This window comes from Pleurodeles waltl, chromosome 6, assembly GCF_031143425.1.
Source record: "Pleurodeles waltl isolate 20211129_DDA chromosome 6, aPleWal1.hap1.20221129, whole genome shotgun sequence".
Taxonomy (NCBI): Eukaryota; Metazoa; Chordata; class Amphibia; order Caudata; family Salamandridae; genus Pleurodeles; species Pleurodeles waltl.
The window spans coordinates 251,439,073-251,462,294 of NC_090445.1; the positions used below are offsets into that span (position 1 = coordinate 251,439,073).

General features: G+C 44.0%; 1 protein-coding gene across 5 annotated transcripts in view; it reads right to left on the reverse strand.

Moving 5' to 3' along the window:
- The window catches only part of KANSL1 (KAT8 regulatory NSL complex subunit 1), an 817,615-nt gene that overhangs the window by 594,197 nt on the left and 200,196 nt on the right, over positions 1-23,222 (reverse strand). For all 5 annotated transcript variants that reach the window (XM_069238046.1, XM_069238047.1, XM_069238049.1 and 2 more), the window contains one exon: positions 20,972-22,355. In XM_069238046.1, the coding sequence (XP_069094147.1) occupies positions 20,972-22,272 (1,301 nt within the window). In that variant the 5' untranslated portion in view covers positions 22,273-22,355. The remainder of the gene's footprint in view (positions 1-20,971; positions 22,356-23,222) is intronic.

A 23,222-nucleotide genomic window follows, 5' to 3' on the forward strand; every position in this document is an offset into this window, starting at 1 on the left:
TTTCCCCTCATCCAATAGTTCAACAACAATTTACTAATTTCCCCAATTCTGCAGGCAGTGTAGAGGTGGTGATGAGGCAGAAGCGCATCAGAGGCAATCGACATTATAATACTGTGATTTCCATCAAACACAACTGCAGAAGACATGAAAAGACTAACAACGGTGACTTACAAAGGTAAGCTACAAAAGGTCAAAGTGATGGGAGAAGGTGGGGACCAGCATGTGAGCCCGTTATGGAGAGAATAGGACTCCCTCCCACCCCCCGCCTCCCTGAGCCTTATGGACATGAACAAGATCAAGCAAGTGTGCAAAGGAAAACAGAGTGAGGCTACTGAAAAAGTACAATCAAGTGTTTGAGAAATGGAAAACGGCAAGTGACAACAAAAAGGCAATCAGCAATCAGAATGCTGGGCTGTATACAATGTTATTCAGCTAAAACATATGGTGAAAACAGTCCAGCAAATTCAATATAACTGAAAATGTGAAAACCTAATACTTTCTTTAGGAACATCTCTTGCATCCTGAAAACACCTGGGCCCGTTAGCAATGTGCAACATTAAATTGAGCAATGCTGCTACATCTTAGATACCTATTCATCAGTAGGTCACAAATGGGGAGGGGGCAGGGGTGTATTCGAGTCAGCGGCTCCCTGTACTGGTAACGAGCTACTGCCGGGTATACACTGTACACGTGTTCTAATGTGATGCAAATGCCATTAACAGGCGGCTGCTGCAAACTTCTGTATTATAATCAAGCAACTCGGTTTTACACTTTTAGAAGGACTTGGAATCCTTCACGCTATCGCGTTTAATGTATTTAATTTTTGTGACGCCCTACTATCCTCAGGGGACTGAGAGCCTTAAGGTTGTGGGTATTTATAAAGATTAGCTATTAACAGGACAGTGCTCTGCAAAACTTGATAATGCAGAATACAATTCATCTAGCAAGAGCGGAGGGGGATATGGACACTATACACCAGATCACAGTCTAAGTACAAAGCAGCCCTGTATTGCACAGATAAAAAGGAAAAAAACAAGGAGGACCATAGATTTAATATCTAGAAGCGAGCTGAATTATCCATAATGATGTGAGAACTGGCAAGTTTAAGAATTTTCTGAATTTGAAAAGTCATTATCAAGTCTCAGATGGTAAGGTATTGCATAGGGAGTAGCCATAGACCTCAAACGTTTGAAAACCAAGCTTCTTCTACCTAGCCTATGAATAGTCAGGAGACATCAATACAGATCAGAAGCCTCTGGTCTACCAACAGAAGGGACAAACAGATTAGTAAAATAGTTCAGAGTGTGTCTCACAAATTATGCTGAGAGTTTTGATGGTGCTCTTTTTCAACTCGGATCTAATAGATGGGCACCAGGGCTAGACCTAAAATCGGCCGATTTGCCCCCAAGGGGGGCAGAAATGGTCTAACTACAATTTGCCCCCCAGGGGAGCGACCCTTGCCTAATGGGTCGCTCCCCATCTCTTAAAAAAAAAAAAAAAAAAAGAAATCAAATCCCCAGTGCCTAGTAGTTTCTGCCCCCCTTGGGGGCAGATTGGCCTAATTAAAATAGGCTGATCTGCCCCCCTGGGGGGCAGAAATGGCCTAAAATAAATTTGCCCCCCCCTCCCCCAGGGGAATAACCCTTGCCTAAGGGGGCGCTCCCCTTACATGAAATTCACAAAAAAAAAAAAAAAATCAAATCCCCAGTGCCTAGTGGTTTCTGTCCCCCTTGGGGGCAGATTGGCTTCATAAAAATAGGCCAATCTGCCCCCAAGGGGGGCAGAAATGGCCTAATGAAAATGTCACTTACCCAGTGTACATCTGTTCGTGGCATCAGTCGCAGTAGATTCGCATGTTCTGCAATCTGCAATAGCTCGCCATCTGGTGTTGGGCCGGAGTGTTACAAGTTGTTTTTCTTCGAAGAAGTCTTTCGAGTCACGGGACCGAGTGACTCCTCCTTTTGTCTCCATTGCGCATGGGCGTCGACTCCATCCTCGATTGTTTTTCCCCGCAGAGGGTGAGGTAGGAGTTGAATTGTAGTAATAGTGCCCATGCAATGGAGTGACTAAGTATGCACTTATTTAAGGTTGAGATGATACATATATAAATAATTGAAGGTAACTTCCAAACTGCTACAGGCTCCCGGGGAGGCGGGTGGGCACATGCGAATCTACTGCGACTGATGCCACGAACAGATGTACACTGGGTAAGTGACATTTTCAGTTCGATGGCATCTGTCGCTGTAGATACGCATGTTCTGCAATAGACTAGTAAGCAGTTATTTCCCCAAAAGCGGTGGATCAGCCTGTAGGAGTGGAAGTAGTTTGAAATAATGTCCTTAATACAGCTTGACCTACTGTGGCTTGTTGTGCGGATAACACGTCTACACAGTAGTGCTTGGTGAATGTGTGAGGCGTAGACCATGTGGCTGCCTTACATATTTCTTGCATTGGGATGTTTCCTAGAAAGGCCATGGTAGCACCTTTCTTTCTGGTTGAATGTGCCCTTGGAGTAATGGGCAGCTGTCGTTTAGCTTTAAGGTAGCAGATTTGGATGCATTTAACTATCCATCTGGCTATACCTTGTTTTGAAATTGGGTTTCCTGCATGAGGTTTTTGAAATGCAATAAAGAGTTGTTTAGTCTTTCTGATGTTCTTTGTTCTGTCAATGTAATACATTAATGCTCTTTTGACATCTAATGTATGTAGTGCCCTTTCAGCTACGGTATCTGGCTGTGGAAAGAACACCGGAAGTTCCACTGTTTGATTTAGATGGAACGGTGAAATAACCTTTGGCAAAAATTTAGGATTGGTCCTTAGGACGACTTTATTTTTGTGTAGTTGTATAAAAGGTTCCTGTATAGTAAACGCCTGAATCTCGCTTACTCTTCTCAGGGAAGTAATGGCGATGAGAAATGCCACCTTCCAGGTTAGGAACTGTATGTCGCAGGAGTGCATGGGTTCAAAAGGTGGACCCATAAGTCTAGTTAGGACAACATTTAGGTTCCATGAAGGAACAGGTAGTGTTCTTGGTGGTATAATTCTCCTAAGGCCCTCCATGAATGCTTTAATGACTGGTATTTTATATAGGGAAGTTGAATAGGTAGTCTGCAGGTATGCAGATATTGCTGCAAGGTGAATCTTAATGGAAGAGAAAGCTAGGTTAGATTTTTGTAAGTGAAGCAAGTAACCCACTACATGTTCTGGAGTTGTGTGTAATGGTTGTATTTGATTAATATGGCAGTAGCAAACAAACCTCTTCCATTTACTTGCATAGCAGTGCCTGGTGGATGGCCTTCTTGCTTGTTTTATGACTTCCATACATTCTTGGGTAAGTTGTAAGTGCCCGAATTCTAGGATTTCAGGAGCCAGATTGCTAGATTCAGCGATGCTGGATCTGGGTGTCTGATCTTTTGGTTGTGCTGTGTCAACAGATCTGGCCTGTTGGGCAATTTGATGCAGGGTACCACTGATAGGTCTAGCAGCGTTGTGTACCAGGGTTGCCTTGCCCAAGTTGGTGCTATCAATATGAGTTTGAGTTTGCTTTGACTGAGTTTGTTTACCAGGTAAGGAAGGAGAGGGAGAGGAGGAAAAGCGTAAGCAAATATCCCTGACCAGTTCATCCATAGGGCATTGCCTTGGGATTGTTTGTGTGGGTATCTGGATGCGAAGTTTTGGCATTTTGCGTTCTCCCTTGTCGCAAACAAGTCTATCTGAGGTGTTCCCCAGAGTTTGAAATAAGTGTTCAGTATTTGGGGGTGAATTTCCCATTCGTGGACCTGTTGGTGATCTCGAGAGAGATTGTCTGCGAGTTGATTTTGTATCCCTGGTATAAACTGTGCAATTAGGCGAATTTGGTTGTGAATTGCCCAATGCCAAATTTTTTGTGCTAACATGCTTAACTGCGTGGAGTGCGTCCCTCCCTGCTTGTTTAGATAATACATTGTTGTCATGTTGTCTGTTTTGACGAGAATGTATTTGTGAACTATTATTGGTTGGAAAGCTTTTAGTGCTTGAAAAACTGCAAGAAGTTCTAGGTGATTGATATGCAGTTTTGTTTGATGTACGTTCCATTGTCCTTGTATGCTGTGTTGATCGAGGTGTGCTCCCCACCCTGTCATGGAAGCATCTGTTGTTATTACGTATTGTGGCACTGGGTCTTGGAAAGGCCGCCCCTTGTTTAAATTTATGTCGTTCCACCACAGAAGCGAGAGGTAAGTTTGGCGGTCTATTAACACCAGATCTAGAAGGTGACCCTGTGCTTGAGACCACTGTGATGCTAGGCATTGTTGTAAGGGCCTCATGTGCAGTCTTGCGTTTGGGACAATGGCTATGCATGATGACATCATGCCTAGGAGTTGTAATACCATATTTGCTTGTATCTTTTGTGTTGGATACATGCGTTGTATGATGGTGTTGAAATTTTGAATTCTTTGTGGACTTGGAGTGGCTACTCCTTTTGATGTGTCTATTATGGCTCCCAGGTATTGTTGTACCTTGCGTGGCCGAATCTTGGATTTTGTGAAATTGACGGTGAACCCTAGTTTGAAGAGGGTTTGTATGATATGATTTGTGTGATTTGAGCACTCTATTAACGAATGGGCCTTGATTAGCCAGTCGTCTAGATATGGGAACACATGTATTTGCTGCCTTCTGATGTGTGCAGCGACTACCGCTAGACATTTGGTAAAGACTCTTGGTGCGGTTGTTAATCCGAAAGGCAGTACCTTGAATTGGTAATGTATTCCTTTGAATACAAACCTTAGGTATTTCCTGTGCGATGGGTGAATTGGTATATGGAAATAAGCATCCTTGAGGTCTAAAGTTGCCATGTAGTCGTGCAGCTTTAGCAATGGCAATACTTCTTGTAGTGTGACCATGTGGAAGTGGTCTGATTTGATGAAAGTGTTGACTACTCTGAGGTCTAGGATTGGTCTCAGTGTTTTGTCCTTCTTTGGTATCAGAAAGTACAGTGAGTAAACTCCTGTGTTTATTTGTGTGTTTGGCACTAATTCGATTGCATTCTTTTGCAATAGTGCCTGCACTTCTATCTCTAGGAGATTGGAATGGTGTGTTGTTAAATTTTGTGCTTTTGGTGGTATGTTTGGAGGGAACTGTAGAAATTCTATGCAATAACCATGTTGGATAATTGCTAGAACCCAAGTGTCTGTAGTGATTTTCTCCCATGCTCTGTAATAATGACCTATTCGTCCCCCCACTGGTGTTGTGTGGAGGGGGTGAGTGACATGTGAGTCACTGTTTAGTAGTAGGGGTTTTGGGGCTTTGGAATCTTCCTCTATTTCTAGGGAATTGCCCTCCTCTATATTGTCCCCGAAAACCTCCTCTATACTGTCCTTGGTAACTGGACGGTGTGGCTTGTGAGGTGCTGGCTTGTGTGCTTTGACCCCGAAACCCCCCTCGAAAGGGCGTTTTACGGAATGAGCTGTAATTCCCTCTGCTCTGCGGGGAGTAGAGTGCGCCCATGGCTTTGGCAGTGTCCGTATCTTTTTTGAGTTTCTCAATCGCTGTGTCCACTTCTGGACCGAACAGTTCTTTTTCATTAAAAGGCATATTGAGAACTGCTTGTTGAATCTCTGGTTTAAATCCAGACGTTCGGAGCCATGCATGCCTTCTGATAGTTACAGATGTATTAATTGTCCGTGCAGCTGTATCTGCAGCGTCCATGGAGGAGCGGATCTGGTTGTTGGAGATGGCCTGTCCCTCCTCAACCACTTGTTTTGCCCTATTTTGGAAGTCTTTGGGCAGATGTTCAATGAGATGTTGCATCTCGTCCCAGTGGGCTCTGTCATAGCGCGCAAGTAGTGCCTGGGAGTTCGCGATGCGCCACTGGTTTGCAGCTTGTGCTGCGACTCTTTTACCAGCTGCATCAAACTTGCGGCTTTCTTTATCTGGGGGTGGTGCATCTCCAGATGTGTGAGAGTTGGCCCTTTTCCTAGCTGCTCCTACAACAACAGAGTCTGGTGGCAGCTGTGTTGTGATGAAAGCCGGGTCTGTAGGAGGCGGCTTATACTTTTTTTCCACCCTTGGTGTGATTGCCCTACTTTTGACCGGGTCCTTAAATATGTCTTTTGCGTGCCGGAGCATACCAGGGAGCATAGGCAGGCTTTGGTAGGAGCTGTGGGTGGAGGAGAGTGTGTTGAACAGGAAATCATCCTCGACCTGTTCTGAGTGGAGGCTTACGTTGTGAAATTGTGCTGCTCTAGCCACCACCTGAGAGTACGCGGTGCTGTCTTCTGGTGGAGATGGTTTTGTAGGGTATGCCTCTGGGCTGTTATCTGACACTGGGGCGTCGTATAGGTCCCATGCGTCCTGGTCTTGGTCACCCTGGCTCATGGTGGTGTGAGCTGGGGAGTGTGATGGCGTTTGTGCTGGTGAAACGTTAATCACGGGCGGAGGAGAGGGTGGTGGTGTAACTCTTTTCACCACTTTTGGTTGTGGTACTTGTTCCGCCTGGAACTCCAACCTTCTCTTTCTCCTAATGGGGGGAAGGGTGCTTATTTTTCCTGTCCCCTGCTGAATGAAGATACGCTTTTGCGTATGGTCCGCATCAGTTGCTTGTAGCTCTTCCTCAAACCTATGCTTCTGCATTTGGGAGGTTAGCGAGTGCTCTTCTGTATAAGAGCCTGAAGCTGGGTCGCTTGCAGTTTGTTTCGGCGTCGAAACTGTGTCTGCGTGTTTTTTCGGCTCCGAGGTGACTTTTTTTCTTTTCGGGGCCGAAACCTCTCGGCGTCGATCTGTTTCGGTGCCGCTGTCTCGGCGTCGAGCCGTGTCCACACCGGCATCTCGGTGTCGAGGCTTGTCTCCAGCACTTTCTCGGTCCCGAGAAGGCTGCGTGCCGGTGTCTCGACCGGAGTCGGACGATCTCGGCACTGTTTGGGCCTTTTTCGGTGCCGACGGTCGGTCACCGATTTTATGGGTTGAGCCATGGCCTGGTGGCAGTGGCGTCCCCTGGGCCTTGTAAATGTTTCTTTGTGTGGTTTTCGACGTCTTACTCACGGTTTGTGTATCGTCGAATCCTTCGGAGTCTGAGTCTTGGATCGAGAAGGTACCTTCCTCTTCCTGTTCCTCGAACTCCCGTTGGGCTGTCGGTGCGGACGCCATTTGAAGTCTTCTGGCTCGACGGTCTCGGAGTGTTTTTCGGGACCGGAACGCACGACAGGCCTCGCAGGTGTCTTCGCTGTGCTCAGGTGACAGGCACAGGTTGCAGACCAAGTGTTGGTCTGTGTAGGGGTATTTATTGTGGCATTTGGGGCAGAAACGGAACGGGGTCCGTTCCATCGGCGTTCCTCAGCACGCGGTCGGGCCGACCAGGCCCCGACGGAGGATCGAAAAACTACCCCGAAGGGCACCGGAGCTCTTCGATCTTCGATGCGGTGTTGAATCTAAGTACGCCGATCCCGAACGCAACAATACCGACGAAAATCTTCCGAAATTAACTATTTTTTCCGTTCCGAAACTCGGAGCGACAGGAACACGTCCGAACCCGATGGCGGAAAAAAAACAATCGAGGATGGAGTCGACGCCCATGCGCAATGGAGACAAAAGGAGGAGTCACTCGGTCCCGTGACTCGAAAGACTTCTTCGAAGAAAAACAACTTGTAACACTCCGGCCCAACACCAGATGGCGAGCTATTGCAGATTGCAGAACATGCGTATCTACAGCGACAGATGCCATCGAACATATAATTTGCCCCCTATGGGAGCAACCCTTGCCTAAGGGGAGGTGGGGGGGGGGGGGGGGAGGGAACAGAGGGAACACTAGGCTCCCTCTTGGCTCTGTGCCCAGGATGTAATGGTTACGTCCTGGGCACAGCAGCACTGTGCCTCAGGACGTAACCATTACGTCCTGGGCACAGAAGGGGTTATTGTAAGTGTTTGTGCACCTCCCTGTCTAAAGCAAAACACATTACAAGCGTTGACAGATGTCCTCCTAGACACGGATACCTCTTTTCATATAATAGAAGGGGATTTCAATGATGTCATAACCACACTTGATAGGTTAAATATATCCCACACGAAGGGGTCGGACATGATCACGTCGCATATTCAATCTGTAGAGACACTAAGACTGACTGACCTGTGGCATCGACTCCACCCAACTAAACGAAGTTACTCCTACTACTCTGGGGTTCATTGAGTATTCTCCAGACTGGACTACATATTCAGCATTGATGGAGGTGGTACAGCGTGCATAATATCTGGCACGAGGGCTGTCAGATCACTCACTACTCAATGACAGTGAACCTATTCGACTCTCCGAAATTTAGACAGCTAGAGACCTTGAGGTCCGAATATAATGAAAGGGCCACTAGAGAGGGGAGTACTCATCAGTTAGCAGTGCAACATCACCCTATATGATACGGTTCACAAGGCTGGGAAGTTACTTGCATGGCTGGGCCATAGGGAATTTGAGGCGGGATGGATGACAGACACGAAGGTGCTCTATGTGACAGATAAAAAGATATGCAAATATGACTGGTTTTATGAGACGCTCCACAGGGTGCGCCCTCAAGCCGACCAGCACCAAATAGAGGAATACTATAATGCCATGTGTATTTGCCCACCGACTATCTTGACCACCGACTCCATTTTGTGTTTAGCTTCAGGTGCCGTCACAGCAGTTTTTTTCCCACACCAAGCTTGTTTTCACACACAGAATATGTTTAACGCTCTTCTCACCAGAAAAGGAACATAACATGGGGACGTGGAAGGTAGGCATGATAGAGTCTCAGGCTGGGAATGTTTTCATCAAGGAAAAGTACAGTTCTGTCTCTGAAATGAGCATTGGGACAGGGCCCATTCCTTTGCGTGTTTTCAACACAGACCAAGTACAGCCAACGCTTGAATTTCATAACCGAAAGTGTGTGTTTGTGTGTGTGTGTTTGTGGGGAGGGGGGGGTCAATGTACTAGAATCTTCCTTTTAGTTAGTTTAAGGTATATAACATGGGGGAAACTTGGCACGGAGGGAGAAGCTCGCCTGAAAGTGGACACACTTTTCAGGATCCCATTTTAGGGACGTTCTCCTGCCTCAGCCATTCAGGGTTTCTCTGCTTGATGCTGGCAAGGAAGATAGATTCAATCCCTATGGTGATACATTTTAATTCTTAATTATGTCACTTGATTATATATTCACTGCATATATTTACAGCTGATGTATTGCACATTTTTTGCCTATCATTGTTTAACTGCTGTGGGTATTGTGACAAATACAAGTTTCACTGCATTCAAGTTATAAGCTTATATTCTTTTTTTTTGTGTGCTTTTATTTGATATCTGGAAAAATGCCTCAAATTCATGGCTCAGACTAAACATTTCTTTGACATGGTTTCCTCTTAGTTTAAAGCAGAACACCACAAATACATAGACAGTATTCCCCTCTCAGTGCTACTGACAGCAAGACCCTAGACGCAGAGATATCTCTAGAAGTAGTTAAGGCAGCAGTGGCAAAGCATGCCGCAAAAAAGTTTAAGGAGCAGATTGACTTATTCTTAAGGTAGCATTGAAGAAGGGGATTCTGCCTCTTGACCTACGTAGAGCCACAATAGTGGTCATTCATAAGCCTGGGAAACCCCCCGCAGAATGCGGCTCATACCGTCCCATCTCATTGTTAAATGTGGAAACTAAAGTCCTTGCTACAATACTTGCCACCAGACTTTCAGGAGCCATCTCCTCTCTCGTTCATCAGGACCAGTCGGGGTTCGTGCCAAAGCGCTCCACCAGAGGCAACCTAAGGCGACTCCATAATTGGATGTCGGTAACTGTGTCCCGACCAGGCCCACTTTAATTGGTGTCCTTATATGCTGAAAAGGCCTTTGACAAAACACTGGCCCTTTATGATGGTCACCCTTTGGGGACTGAATTTCGACTGATATTTTGCGTGGGTGGCACTTCTATACAAGGAACCCTATGCAGCCGTACAGGTTAATAATAAGCAGATATCAGCTGACTTCAATATCCAATGCGGTACATGTCAAGGATGTCTACTATCACCCTTTCCATTTGCTCTCACTTTAGAACCCTTAGCCTGCAACATCAGTGGTAACTCCCACATATGTGGATTTCAGGCCCAAAACTCTGCCCTAGAAGAGAAGATATTGTTATATGCATACAATATTCTTCTATTCATATCCCATCCACTAACTTTACTCATAGCTTTATTTCAGGCTTTTGACAACTATGGTCAAAACTCTGGCTATACCATCAACTGGAATAAATCAGCCCTTTATCATAATCACCGGACCGAGACAATGAGATTCTCACTGAGTGACCTCACCAGTCGCTTAAGGGTGTCCAAAGAGGGTTTCCAATACTTGGGCATTTGCACGATGCGGGATGCTGAGCACAGTATTTGCGTCAACGTTGGCAAAATACAGTCAGACTTTACCATGGATGCAGAGTGTTAGAAAGTGCTCCCCCTTACTATCATGGACAGAACCACCATGTTTAAGATGATTACCCTCCCCAAGTTTCTTTATGCTTTACAGAATTGCTACTATAAAATGCCAGGCGAGCTTTCGCTGCAAATAGATAGAGAAATAAGGCGATTTCTCTGGCAAGACACACAACCAAGGATCAGTTTAAAGGCACTGCAGAGAAACTGCTACAATGGAGGGACTGCTCCCCCTGACCTCGGGTGTACTATTGGGCATCCCATCTGTTGGTAATAAATGATTGGGCTTGTGTAGATGGGTCCCATCCCACTTACACATTGGAAAGAACGCAATTCCAAATCCTACTGACATCACTGTTACGGGAGCAGAGCAATGAGACGTCTCTTACCAGCAACCCACACGTGGTGATCAATGTATGGCATAAAGCACCCCGATCCATTGGCTGGGCTGATAAAAATCACAACAGACTCAGTTATGGGCAGGAAACTTGCTTAAAGAGGTCACTAAATTCAAAGGGTTTAGGGACAAAAACAATAGGAATCTCGAAGGTGGGAGATCTATTACTAGAAGGGGAATCTGATGCCTTTCTCTGTCCTACAGCAGGAGTATCTCCTCCATGACACAAAGTATTACTGATTTCTCAAACTACAGCATGCATGACGGGCTGAATCTATACCGACTGAAATACCACAGTACTCACCCTTAGAGGGCACATTGCTGATAGGATAAATATCTGAGAAAGCGGTCTCAGTCATATATAGAACATATAATAATAACATGCCAGATACACTTCCAAAACTAAGGTTCACTAGGGAAGCAGCAGTAGACGAATGAGAGGACAGACTGAGGCAGCTCTTATGTTTCCTAGAGAAGTGGCAATCAAATCTTGCTCACGCCTCATTCAACTTAAGATACTGCACCGTATCTACTGTGACAGGATGCACCTCCGTACTAAAGGTCACGCAGCCTCTCTGGCCTGTTTGAGATGTGGAGACTGCAGGGGTGACTATTTCCATACACTTTGGTCTTGCCCGTTAATACGCAATTACAGGAGACTCCTTCTTACTGGGGTGGGAAATGTACTAGACAGTACTACTGGAGGACCCCAAATATATCCAGTTTGGACTCACTGGAGAGACAGACCTCTCTCACAAGAGACTGACACTCTGTAACCTAGCCCTGGCAATTGCAAAAAAAAAAAAAAAAAAAGAGACAGCTAAAAACTGGGGGGCTCTGGAGGCCCCCCGACAATGACTGAATAGCAGAGGGGAATGGATATGTACATGGCTGCGGAGAGGGTGGTATGTTTGTCCACGTCAATATCATTCAATATGGGACCCCTGGAGTGCATACTATGACCTGGATTCATGAGCAAATGCCTGATGTGATGACCACATCTAATGAGTCTACTACACCGACCCTATATATCAAATATAGTGACAGAGCTGTTATTCCCTTTAATGGATCATCTATAGAGGAGTCCTGTGATGTTTACTACTTTATCACATACACTCTCCACCCCCACCTTATTTTTCTGGATGTGTGACAATGATTCGCTGTTTTACATTGTTTAAAAAAATATATATAATATATATAACACACACACACCAGAAAAATAAAAGAATGACAGGAGACTGACTTAATGGCCAAATTAAGGGACTAGCATGTTGAACGATCAGCTGGGACACAATTTTCTACTAATTGGAGAATAATCATTGGGTAGAGGTGGATGAATCAATGTTTGATTACACTGGGACAAATCGATTTTGAGCCTCTGAACTGTGCCCACATGGCGTGGCAACAGAAGGGAATGTTCTATGCCATTATCTCTACAGACCTGCAGAAGAGAAATGGTAATAAATGCAGAGTCTGGGAAATGAGAAAAATATAGAATAGAAGGGACTTTTCCCATCTAACAGTCTCATTTCACCTCCTTTACAACCTCTCATACCTTGTCTCACGAAGGATCCAATAAGATATTTAGGGGAAAGGATTCTCCAATGACCTTCCACAGGTGGATGCGAAGAGCCCATCAGTATGAAATTTGGTTGAACAGCTAGATCTTTATGTATCAAATATTCCAAGAATGGAAGCAAGGCTTTCTAAACATTGCCCTAATCAACAGGAAGATAATGTGTCTCTCTCAGATAAGCAGCAACGAAACATTAAGGTAAATCTTAATATGGAATATCTGAGCACTGCCATGAAGCACAACAAATGACAATTTCCATCACTGACAAAAGCCAATTTTTTATTTTTTTTTATTTTTTTTTATTAAAGCACAAAATATGCAGCACCACTACAATTGTGTGAAGTAACATGTCGCTTGAGGCCCAATTATACAAACTGAAAACAGACCACTTAAGTACTACTGACGCACCACTGTTCTGACATTTTAGAAAGATGTTTGATACCAGATTTTATGAGTTTTCAGTGTAAGTGGGAGATGTGAGGACTAAGTGAGGCAACCAGCGGCATTTCCCGGACTACACTGCAGCATAACAGCGCAGCAGCAACAGGAAGGGGAAAACAAAGAATGAGAGGTGAGTGGCAGAGCGAAGTAGCAGGTGCAAGGGATATACCACCTCTCGCTTGAAAAAAGAAACATAAGGGTATGGTAGTGGCGACTCCCCACCCTCCCCGCTCAAGAACAGAAGAGAAAAAAGAAAAAAAAAAAAAACACACCACAGCAAGGTGGCAGGTCCAGAAGCTTATCACAGCTTCATATCTGGGTCACTGTCTGCACCCTTAAGTGTTAAAAAATAATAATTAAAAAAAATGCTTCAGGAGAAGAGTAGAATTATTTAGAAAAGAATATAAGGATAGCCACCTGCAGCGCATGTGCAGTTGTATTTCTCATTGGCCAAGCCTTAGAATTGTATTGGGAGTTAACAGACGGATCTAAAAATGGGTCCAATGACCGACTTCAGGCGAGTTTATGGACAGTTGAATACATTACAGATGAAGTGGGCTCCATAGTCAAACTGTCAAGACTGGTTTGACCAAAACTTTTTTTTTTTTTTTTAAATATAAAGTAAAGATTATTTGACAGTGTAATTCATGATCATCCCTGCCACCAGTGTATTTACTATAAACACTGCTGTGAAAACTTCAGTCTCTAAGGGACTGGAAAAACTAATGCTTAATGTAGTCACCAAGCGCAATAAAAATCACTTTTAGCAGAACCCATCTCGTTTTCACTTCCCCCAGTCACAACAGGCGTCAGACACTGCTATTTGTAAGTCTACACACTTTGACCAATTTTTTAGATTTTTGCGTGTTTTTTTTTTTTTTATGTTGATAGACACTGCAATGAAGGTAAAATGCCGTGCATATAGTGAATAAATACACAATAACTGCACTATATTTTTAATGCATTGGCTTACTTGTGCTAAACACTCCATTTTGTTTTTTAATTGTACTGTTTTACATAGAGGCGCAGGAGGATCTTCCTGACTTTGGCCAATTGGAGGTTAAATTCCTAAGGGGAGAGTTGCGTGACTGTAAGATCACCCAAATACAGCACACATTGATTGCAAATGCAGGAGATTCCATTAATAATTTCAGCACAGCTTGGGAACATTAGGGAATCATACACAACTCAGTACAAACTGGGAGGCAGCGTTGGCCTGCTTGTGGGAGGTTTTGGGATAGTTGCTAAAAGCAAACCCTAGGTTAGCCCTTCTGCATGCGACTGAGAACCTGGACTCCTTCACTCAAAAAGATATAAACTGGTTCTACTATGGGTTGAATTAGTTGTAGCAAAAATATATATAGCTCGTCATTGGAAAGATAAGGACCTATCCACCTTGGAAAAATGGAGCAGAGGTATGTATCAATGTATGGGCCCAAAATCACAAATTTAAGAGGTGGTGGTGGGGGAGGGGAAAGAGATGGGACCAACACTGTAGACTTGCTATAGATCCGAGTGGATTTTTTAAGCAGGGCCTGGACAAAGAAATGTATACATACATCTTTATGCCTCTGACGCTGGGGCAAGTCACTAGCCACAAGAGACCCACTAATGTTTGCCCTCCCGATTGCACTCTTGATTATGATGGCGAGGGTGAAAAGCACAGCCTTTTTGGAGCATGTGGCTGCTTATTTCCTTATGTATCTTTTACACTGAAAACCCAATAAAATATGTTTTAAAAAAAGATTACTGAATCCACTTGAGAAGTTATGACAGTTAAGATGTCGTCTAAGGAAGCATGCAAAGGGGATCAAGGGAGTTTCAAGAACCCAGTGGTGAAAGCGGAGCCATTTTCTCCTACATTCACATTAAAATACCTTCCCGACACCAAAGAAAACAGCAATGTTACCATCTGATAAACTTAAGTGCTCACAGACTTGATACTCCTGATCCACTCTCACTCTGAATAATGGTAGGAAGTGACTAAGAACCAATTCACTCGACTCAAACAGAAGATATCAGTGTGACTGTATGCAGACAATGAGGTTCTACTTGGTAGAACCGCTTTACAGTGGCAACATCTATTGGATTATTTTGATGCTTTTATGACTTATTTGAATTGAAGCACAGATTATGATGAATCTCGTGTTACGGGAATCAGACACTGATCCACAAAGTAAAGATCTTTTCAAGCTCAAGTCTGTGAAAATAACAGGGCAGATTTGTTTTCATACCTGGGGGGCAGGAGGTATTTTTCTATGATGTGTGTTTTTGGTCCCTTTAGTTAATATAAATCTTTATTTAAGGTCCATCGCAGCATGTTTTGACTCTGTGGCTGGATTGGGCAATAAGTCCCTAAAAACTATGCTCAGGCTAGATCAGTGGTTAAGTGTCTGCCAACTGTATCGTATGGAAGAACTATTTGGGGTTGCGTTGGAGTCTTCTCCTTACATACCACAAAAGATCAATTAACAAGACATTATTGTCTTTTACCCACAAGCATGCTGCCCTGTATATCCCACCTAGAATTACGCCACAGACATGTTATAGATATATTATCTCTTCCGCCCATTTTACAGTGGATTAAAATACAGCTTTAGAAGGTAACATCAGGTTATTATAAAAGGGACTAAGTTTTGCATGAAAACTTTTTTCAACCCTGAACGCCCAAATTTCAGCACCGAAGACCAATAATAAAAATCACTTGTCTTAAACTAAAAATGTTTTTTTTTTTTTTTTTAATCATCCACCAAGATGATTGAGAATCACTTAAACAGAATAAACCCTCTGAACTAGATCTCACTTTTGTTATTAACAGGAACCATAGTTTTTTTAAGGCAGAGCGCGCAAAGTGCTCTGTCCCTGATGTAATCTCTCCACGGGCTTGTAACCACGCCCATGACTTTGGTTGGTTTGTGGACTTGTTTTTTTACAATTCGCTTTATTTCATTAAGGAAAGGCATGCATACGTCATGCCCTTTCCGGTGTTTAGCCCTCCTCGAGCGCTTTTGCAGAACATTGACCCTGTTAAATGGATAATTGTACTTTTGACCGGTTACATGGATAATTGCACTTTTGCTGATAAGTTTCACTGCGAGCGAACTTCAGTTTCCTTTTTGTCTCCTTCACGCTCATGGCGACCACCGGCTTGCTTATGTGAGACTGTTTTACTTTTAATTTTATGTGGCAAGAAAAAACGGGTTTTGAGTTTACAACGCTAATAGCTCTAACTCCAGCAAACACGAGACCCACTGCACTGCAAATGCCTGTTCCTTTAGTAACAAGGTTTAGGCTAATCATGTTACACTGGTTACTTGCGGAACCAAAAGGATTGTTAAAAACCAAGATCCATGTGGTTGGTTTCTCCACAGAATACCCTTCATTTTATCATGGTCTGAGAGCTTTATAGGCATCTGCGCAGGTACTTCATAAAATCACTCCTAAAAGTATTACATTTTAATCATGTGCAGCTAGCTTTGGGGCATTTGCAATTGTTACACGATGAACACTTGCCTTTTTTTTTATTGCATTTTTTCAAATAGAGATGTGAAGAAAAGAGCCATTTGATGCCCAATTTGTGATGATACATATGTTTCACTGAATTTGCTCATTTATGGATTTGTAAAAATTCGAAATAAAGATTTTATGAGTAAAGATCCAAATTTCTCGGAGTCAAAAGGAGTTATGTGGATCATCTCAGTTGTTTCAACACTGTACATTCTAGATAGTCCTGTAACTATGAGGAAGCTGGCAGTGAAGACTTGTGTAATTTAGTCAACCATGACAAAATAAAAGCATCCTTAAGAAATCCTTTCCTCTGCCAAGAAGGCTGCCACAGATAACACTATTCACCCCTCATAAGCCCTCTGCGACACACTATTGGACTACTTTCACCACAAGATCACCAACATCTACAGAAAATTCAACTCCCAACCCACTGTCTTTGACCACCCCGCATCTCATCCTACTACAGGATCACCGAATGGTAGCAGCTTTCTAGCGAGGACACCCTGTCCATCATGGCCTCCATCCACTTGGATCCTCTGCAGACCCCAGCCCGCACCATATCTACAACCTATGAAGAGAAACCATCTGAGCCGCACTCGCAAAATTCCTCAACACCCCCATCTCCACAGCCACAGTCCCCGGCTCCTGGAAGCAGGCCAAGGTCAAGCTCCTCCTCAAGAAACCTTCAGCAGACCCCACGAACTCGAGAACTACCGCCCCATCTTGTTCCTCCCGTTCCTCACCAAGGTCTTGGAAAGGAACATCAACCACCAGCTCATGGACCACCTCAAACACAACAACCTGCTTGACCCATCCCACTCTGGATTCACAGCACCAAAACCACACTGAACGCAGCCATAGACGACAGACACCTCCTAGACCAAGAAGCCTCATCCTCCTTGACTTATCTGCAGCCTTCGACGCCGTCTCACACCACACTCATCTCCTGACTCCACAATATCGCAATATCGGCATCCAAAGCAATGCTCTGGGCTGGATTGCCTCCTTTCACCCCAGCCAAGCCTAGAGGATCCTACTCTCTTCATACATCTCCACACCCAAAGACATCATCTGCGGCTTCCCCCAGGGCTCCTCCCTCAACCCCACCCTCTTCAATATCCACATGACTCCACTGGCAAACATCACCCCCTCCCCCCCAATGACTCCACTGGCAGACACCACACATCCCCCAACAGACTCTACAGTTTCCTACGCCAACGACATCCAGCTCATCCTCTCCCTCTTGAACAGTACCACACGATCCAACTTCCAGAACTATAACTGGCATTGCCTCCTGGATGAGGAACAGCTGCCTTAAGTTAAACTCAGACAAAACAGAGATCTTCATCTCTGGGAACAAACCCCCCTCCTGGAACGACACATGGTGGCTCTCTGTTCCCCACCCACTCCCATTAACAACGCACACAACCTCGGAATCATCCTGGCCACCCAACTGACCATGGAGAAAGAGATGAATGTAGTTTCCTCCACCTGCTTCCACATCCTTTGCATCCTACACAGGATTTTCAAGTGGATTACCATCGCCACCCAAAAAAATGGACGGCCAGTCCATCAACTCCAGTCGACTACTACGGAAAAGCATTAGATGCCGGAACCACCAAACGGACCATGAGACGCCTCCAAACAATCCAGAACGCAGCAGCAATTCTTGTCCTCAACCTCCCCAGAAGACCCAGCATTATCCCTCACCTCTGGTCCCTCCACTGGCTCCCTGTCTAGCAGAGATGACTCAAGCTCCTTACACATGTGAACAAAGCCCTCCATAATGTCTGACTGGCCTACATCAACAACTGCTTCTCTTTCCACCAACCTACCAGAGACCTCCGCTCTGCCTCCCTTGCCCAGGCCCACGTTACCCACATCCACTGTGAGCACTACAGAGGGCACTCCTTCTCCCACCACGCCTCCAGATCATGGAACAATCTCCCCCTCCAACATTTCGCTCCCAAGTCGAAGGCCATGGTGTGGAAGTGGTTTCGAAATTTGTTATCAAATCTCACATGGTTCATGAACTGAGAAAGTTCCTCCTTTCTTAGACACATAAGACACTGATATTTGTTTTTTTTCTGTGGGCAACTTTTGAAATTACTTCAGCAAATGAATAACAACATTAACAGATTTTTAGTAAGTGTCCTGTTCTTAGCTGACCACATTCTCGGTGTATTCAAATGCTGGTTGGTATGGAGATCCCCACTCACTGAAAATTATGTTCTCATGGTAATTTGAAAACTGGAGTCTAAAAGGTTTGACCCTTGTAAGGGTTAAATTCTTGATCCACAGAGTAGCAGACAGTGCCTTTTTGCAGCACCTGTGCCTCACATAGCTGGTCTCTATACAGGGTTGTGAGGCCCTGCTTTTCAGACACGCTAGGCTTGCTCAAACTACAGATTTAAAGAATAACTTGGTATTAATAATGGCTTCAATTCAAAATCCACGAAAAAGATGGTGATTATACTGATGCACTGTTCTCACTCCTTTGACCACAGTATTGTGCTTTTTTAGATTCACTGCAACAGTCAAGGAATGGCACGCAACGAGTTTCCCAACTCCTCACAATCCAAACTTTGATTATTTCAGGCTATCCATTGAAACCTCACAAACAGAGGTAAAGATGTGATAGGACTCTGGAACGAGTTGGACTAAACCTCCACAAAAAATAATTCACTGAGGGACCATCAAGTTTCGTTAGTATGTTCCCGAGAGGGAGATTGGGCTGGTTCAGTAGAGTTCCAAGGAATGAACTACACCCCAGAATAACGTCTCCACCGTATTGGGCTTTTTTTTTTTTTTTTTTTTAAAAACAGAAGAACCCAGGTTTTGAGACTGAGTGTTCCAAAGCCCTCAATGCTAGAGCTACTCAAATTATTACGGCTGGAGAGTTTACCGACTTAAGAAGCAGTTTAGTGCCCCAGAATGAGCATCAACACTTATACTAGTCAAGCTAGATGTATAAACTGTTCTCAATTGCTCTAGTCCAGACACATTCTTAAACTTTTGTCGAGATCATCTCTGTCATGTACTCAGTCACATTAAAAAAAAAAAAAATTGTGCTCAGCCATCTTGTATTGTTACCTCCGCAATAATCAGATAATTCCACTACAGACAGCATGCTGGCCTTGGGAGGATGTCTATCAAAGTACTCAAATGTACACGCCACAAAGAAAGTACTCAGTACCTCCACTTCCCTAGGCAGTGGGAATATCTCCCTACCAAGAAGGGTAAACATATGATAAGCATGAAGTCTTTCACACCAAAATTAAGATAGAGAATCATAAAGCTACAAGACTCAGCCCTCCAACTAGGTATAGGGCTAGAATACAAGTTACAAAACTCATCAACTCAAGCTGAAACGCATCTCAAAAGCATGTACAAAAACTCATGTCAAATACATTACGAGGCTATACCAATGGCAGAACATGCAGTGTAGAAAAACCAAGTAACATCACCTTCAGAGAACCGAGAGCGCCTTGATGGCCGTTTACAAATGTACGCAGAAAAATTGAGACAATTCATAGCAAAAACTGAACAGTAAAACACCAATACGAAGAGCTGAAGTTAGGAAAAATGGCCCCAAAAAAACGCCATGAGCTGCTCTTTCCTACCATCTACTAGCAGGTGGGAAAAAAATAGTCGGTTAAAAAAAGAAGAGCGGATTGTAACACTGGCAGAGTTGCATGAGATAGGGACACTCATCCTGGGTCCTCGTGCTAAACTTAAACACTTAAAGCATAATTCTGAAGGAGGTATTTGTGGCCCTAAGTGAAGAGGAGGCATGCCTCGCCCAGTCCGGGAGGGACAGCAAGACAGATGAGTGCTCTATAAAGTAGCAAACACAGAACAGAGGACTGAAATCTTAGACTGCTCAAAGCAGCATAGCAGCTTTGGCTATGAAGATACCTAAAATCAATATATATATATATATATATATATATATATAAAAAACTTTAATTGCTGGCACAAATAAATCTACACAACCAGAAACCTACTATCTTCCAATAAAAGTGTTTTGGAATTTACTCAAATTATGTTGACAAAAAAAAAGAAAATCTCACCATACGTCCTAAAAAGGAATATATATGTTTCCAGAAAGAGAAACTCTAGCAAATTAATTTATCTGCATTACACGGAAACCGAAGGCACACAGAGGACATGATTCTCCAGCATCAATCAGTATGTTTGATCGGCTGCCCAGTATTAATTTCCAAAATGGTTGTTTAAGGCAGTACTACTGATTTTACTAAGACTATGAAGAGACAATTCAAACCATGAATGCAGGTTTCAAGCAATCAATTTCACTTAACTCCTTTCCTACGACTACAGCTTATGCCAAGCGAAACTTGTACATCCCTTGTACACAATAGGTATTGTTAGAGCTCATAGGACCAAAGCATCACTAGGCTTCTTTCATTGTATTTGATCAAGCTACCAAAAAGCAGGTGCTATGCTGATGATTTCACAGCAAGGTTCATGGGAAGGACAAGCTTTCCTTCGTTCCTTTGACCTATACTCCTTGCATCCTCCTGTATCAATTAGGAGCTCAGGCAACTTATCGCATATAATAGACAAAAAGGCCCTGGGTAGCTATAAATGATTCAACAATTTTTGCTAAGTACTCACAGTGGAACATGGCGCTGCTCAAGATCCACTTTGGTCAGTTCCTCTTCCTCTACGTCAGACTCTCCTCCTGAGCTGCTATCTGTGACATCAGAATCAAATGCTCTTTCACTTGACTTCAGTGTTGCCATTCCACTTGCTGTAAATTTTTCCAGTTCTGTGGTGACAGAGTCACTTTTTAAAAAGGCATCAAGGTCCTCAGAGGTGCCTCCCTCACCCCCAAGCTTGCGGAGCGTTGCCTCTGCCCTGCGTGTGAGCATGAGCTGGTTACGGTGCCGGAAAGCATCCAGGCTGGGCAAGTGACTCAGAGTTTTTTCTAGGAAGCCACCCATCTGCTGCTGGATGTGTCGCTCTACCTGCTTTGCCTGCACAACTTGCAAGCGCTTCTGAAGGCGCCGAGCGCGACTCTCAATGTCACTCTGTCTCCGCAACAAAGCCCGCATTCTCGCATCTGCATCTAGTGTGCTGGAAAGGCTTGCCTGCAAGGGCGATTTAAGGTCCTCTGCCTTGCCCCCAAGATCACTGCTACAAGGGTGTGGCAGAACTCTGTCCCCACCTGCACCATGAGGCCCCTGCTTAGTGGAATTAAAAGACAACTTATTTGAAGTGGGTGCGCTGTTGCTGAAGACCGTTCTCTGTTCCACATCAAGGCTTCTACGTGAAAGAGTGCAATTGGTGTACCCTACCTTTAAGTCCCTGGAAGAGGAACAGCTTGCAGAGTTACTTTCTGTGCTCTGTAACGCAACAGAAGAGGTGGGTGCGCGCTTCCCCCCATTGAGAGAGCCAGCCACCTCAAGGTCACAGCCAGAGCTTTTTGACGTTTTTTTAGCAAGGCCATTAACTGGGGCCTGAGGCAAAGTGGGCTGACTCATTGTATTAAGATTTTCCAGAGAGAACTCCAGAGCTGAATGTTTCCCTAAAAATTCAGCTCGGATTTCACTAGATTTCAAGAAGGAGTGGGAAAGGAGTGGGTGAGATTTCAAGACTGTCTGCTTGCTGAAGACCCCCTGTAGAGTTATAGGCTCCTTAGGAGGAACAGAAGTCACATCCGAACATAAGTATGATGCCACCAGTGGCTGCAGCTTTCCCAAATCGTCCTTTGAGTTGTTTCGAAAATCTAGACTGGGCTCCTCTCCCACAATGGATTTTCTCTTGGTTTTATTGGCTGCAATAAGGATGTTATTGGCGTTACCGTTGTTCTCGGCACTGCCAGGCGACAAGGTGGAGGATGGTGGAGCCAGTTTGAAACGGATGTGGTGAGCTTCAGTGGTGGCGTCAGTGAGAGCGGGAGCCATTGCAGCCATTCAGCATGAAGGGACAGGTCGTCCTGCCTCTCCTGTCGTCGAGGCCAGCTCCCCTGCCTCTTAAGGGCTCGGCAGAGCAGAGCCTAGGAATGAGAAAGAAAAGTAATGGTAAGTTACTGAATAACACATTCTTGTTTTTCATCAACTGAAGGCACTGAATGTTAACCAAGAAAAAAAAAAAAAAAAAAAAAAAACCAGAACAATATCATCTAGTTTTCAATACGGCAAAAACAATGCTGAAACACCTTTTTCTTTAAAAGTCATTTAAGTATGTGCATAAAATAAAAACAGATGAGCAATAATATCATGGAATAAACTTGAATGACTTTCTCCAGCGGTATAGAAACTGAGAAAAGTGTTACTTAACCTAGATTGTTATTTGGTAGCTCCTTCTAACACTAAGGAAGGCAACTGATCTATCTGACATCTTATAAAGAACATGGAAAGGATTTGTACCCTCTTTCCCAGCCCGTTAACATCAATCTACTTAATTTGCCCTCAATGCCTGGACATGAATCTCAAGTAAATTGGAAAAATTCCTTCCACCTATTCTGTGGCAAAGCAGTAAAAAAAAAAAAAGAAAAAAAAAACTACATTTAGCACATGACTAAACAAGCAGAAAATAAATAAATAGTTTAACATCTCAGAACCTACTGCTATCAAATGGCTAATATTTAATGCCAAAATCATTCATAAACCACTGGCTGGATTCAAAAGAATGCATTTGCCAAATATAATTTCGATCAGAAATGCTGAAAGTAAGACTATCTGTGATATGCAAGTGGAATGACTTGATACAACCTAAATATGATGAAGATGAGCTGCAACAACGATGAGCAGGCCTGGAATAAGGGGTGTGTTCAGATTGCAGAGGAAGTGAGTTCCAGATGAGTGGTAGAGTATTAAATGATCGAAATCAAGATGTAATACATGAAGTTTAGCGATTCTGA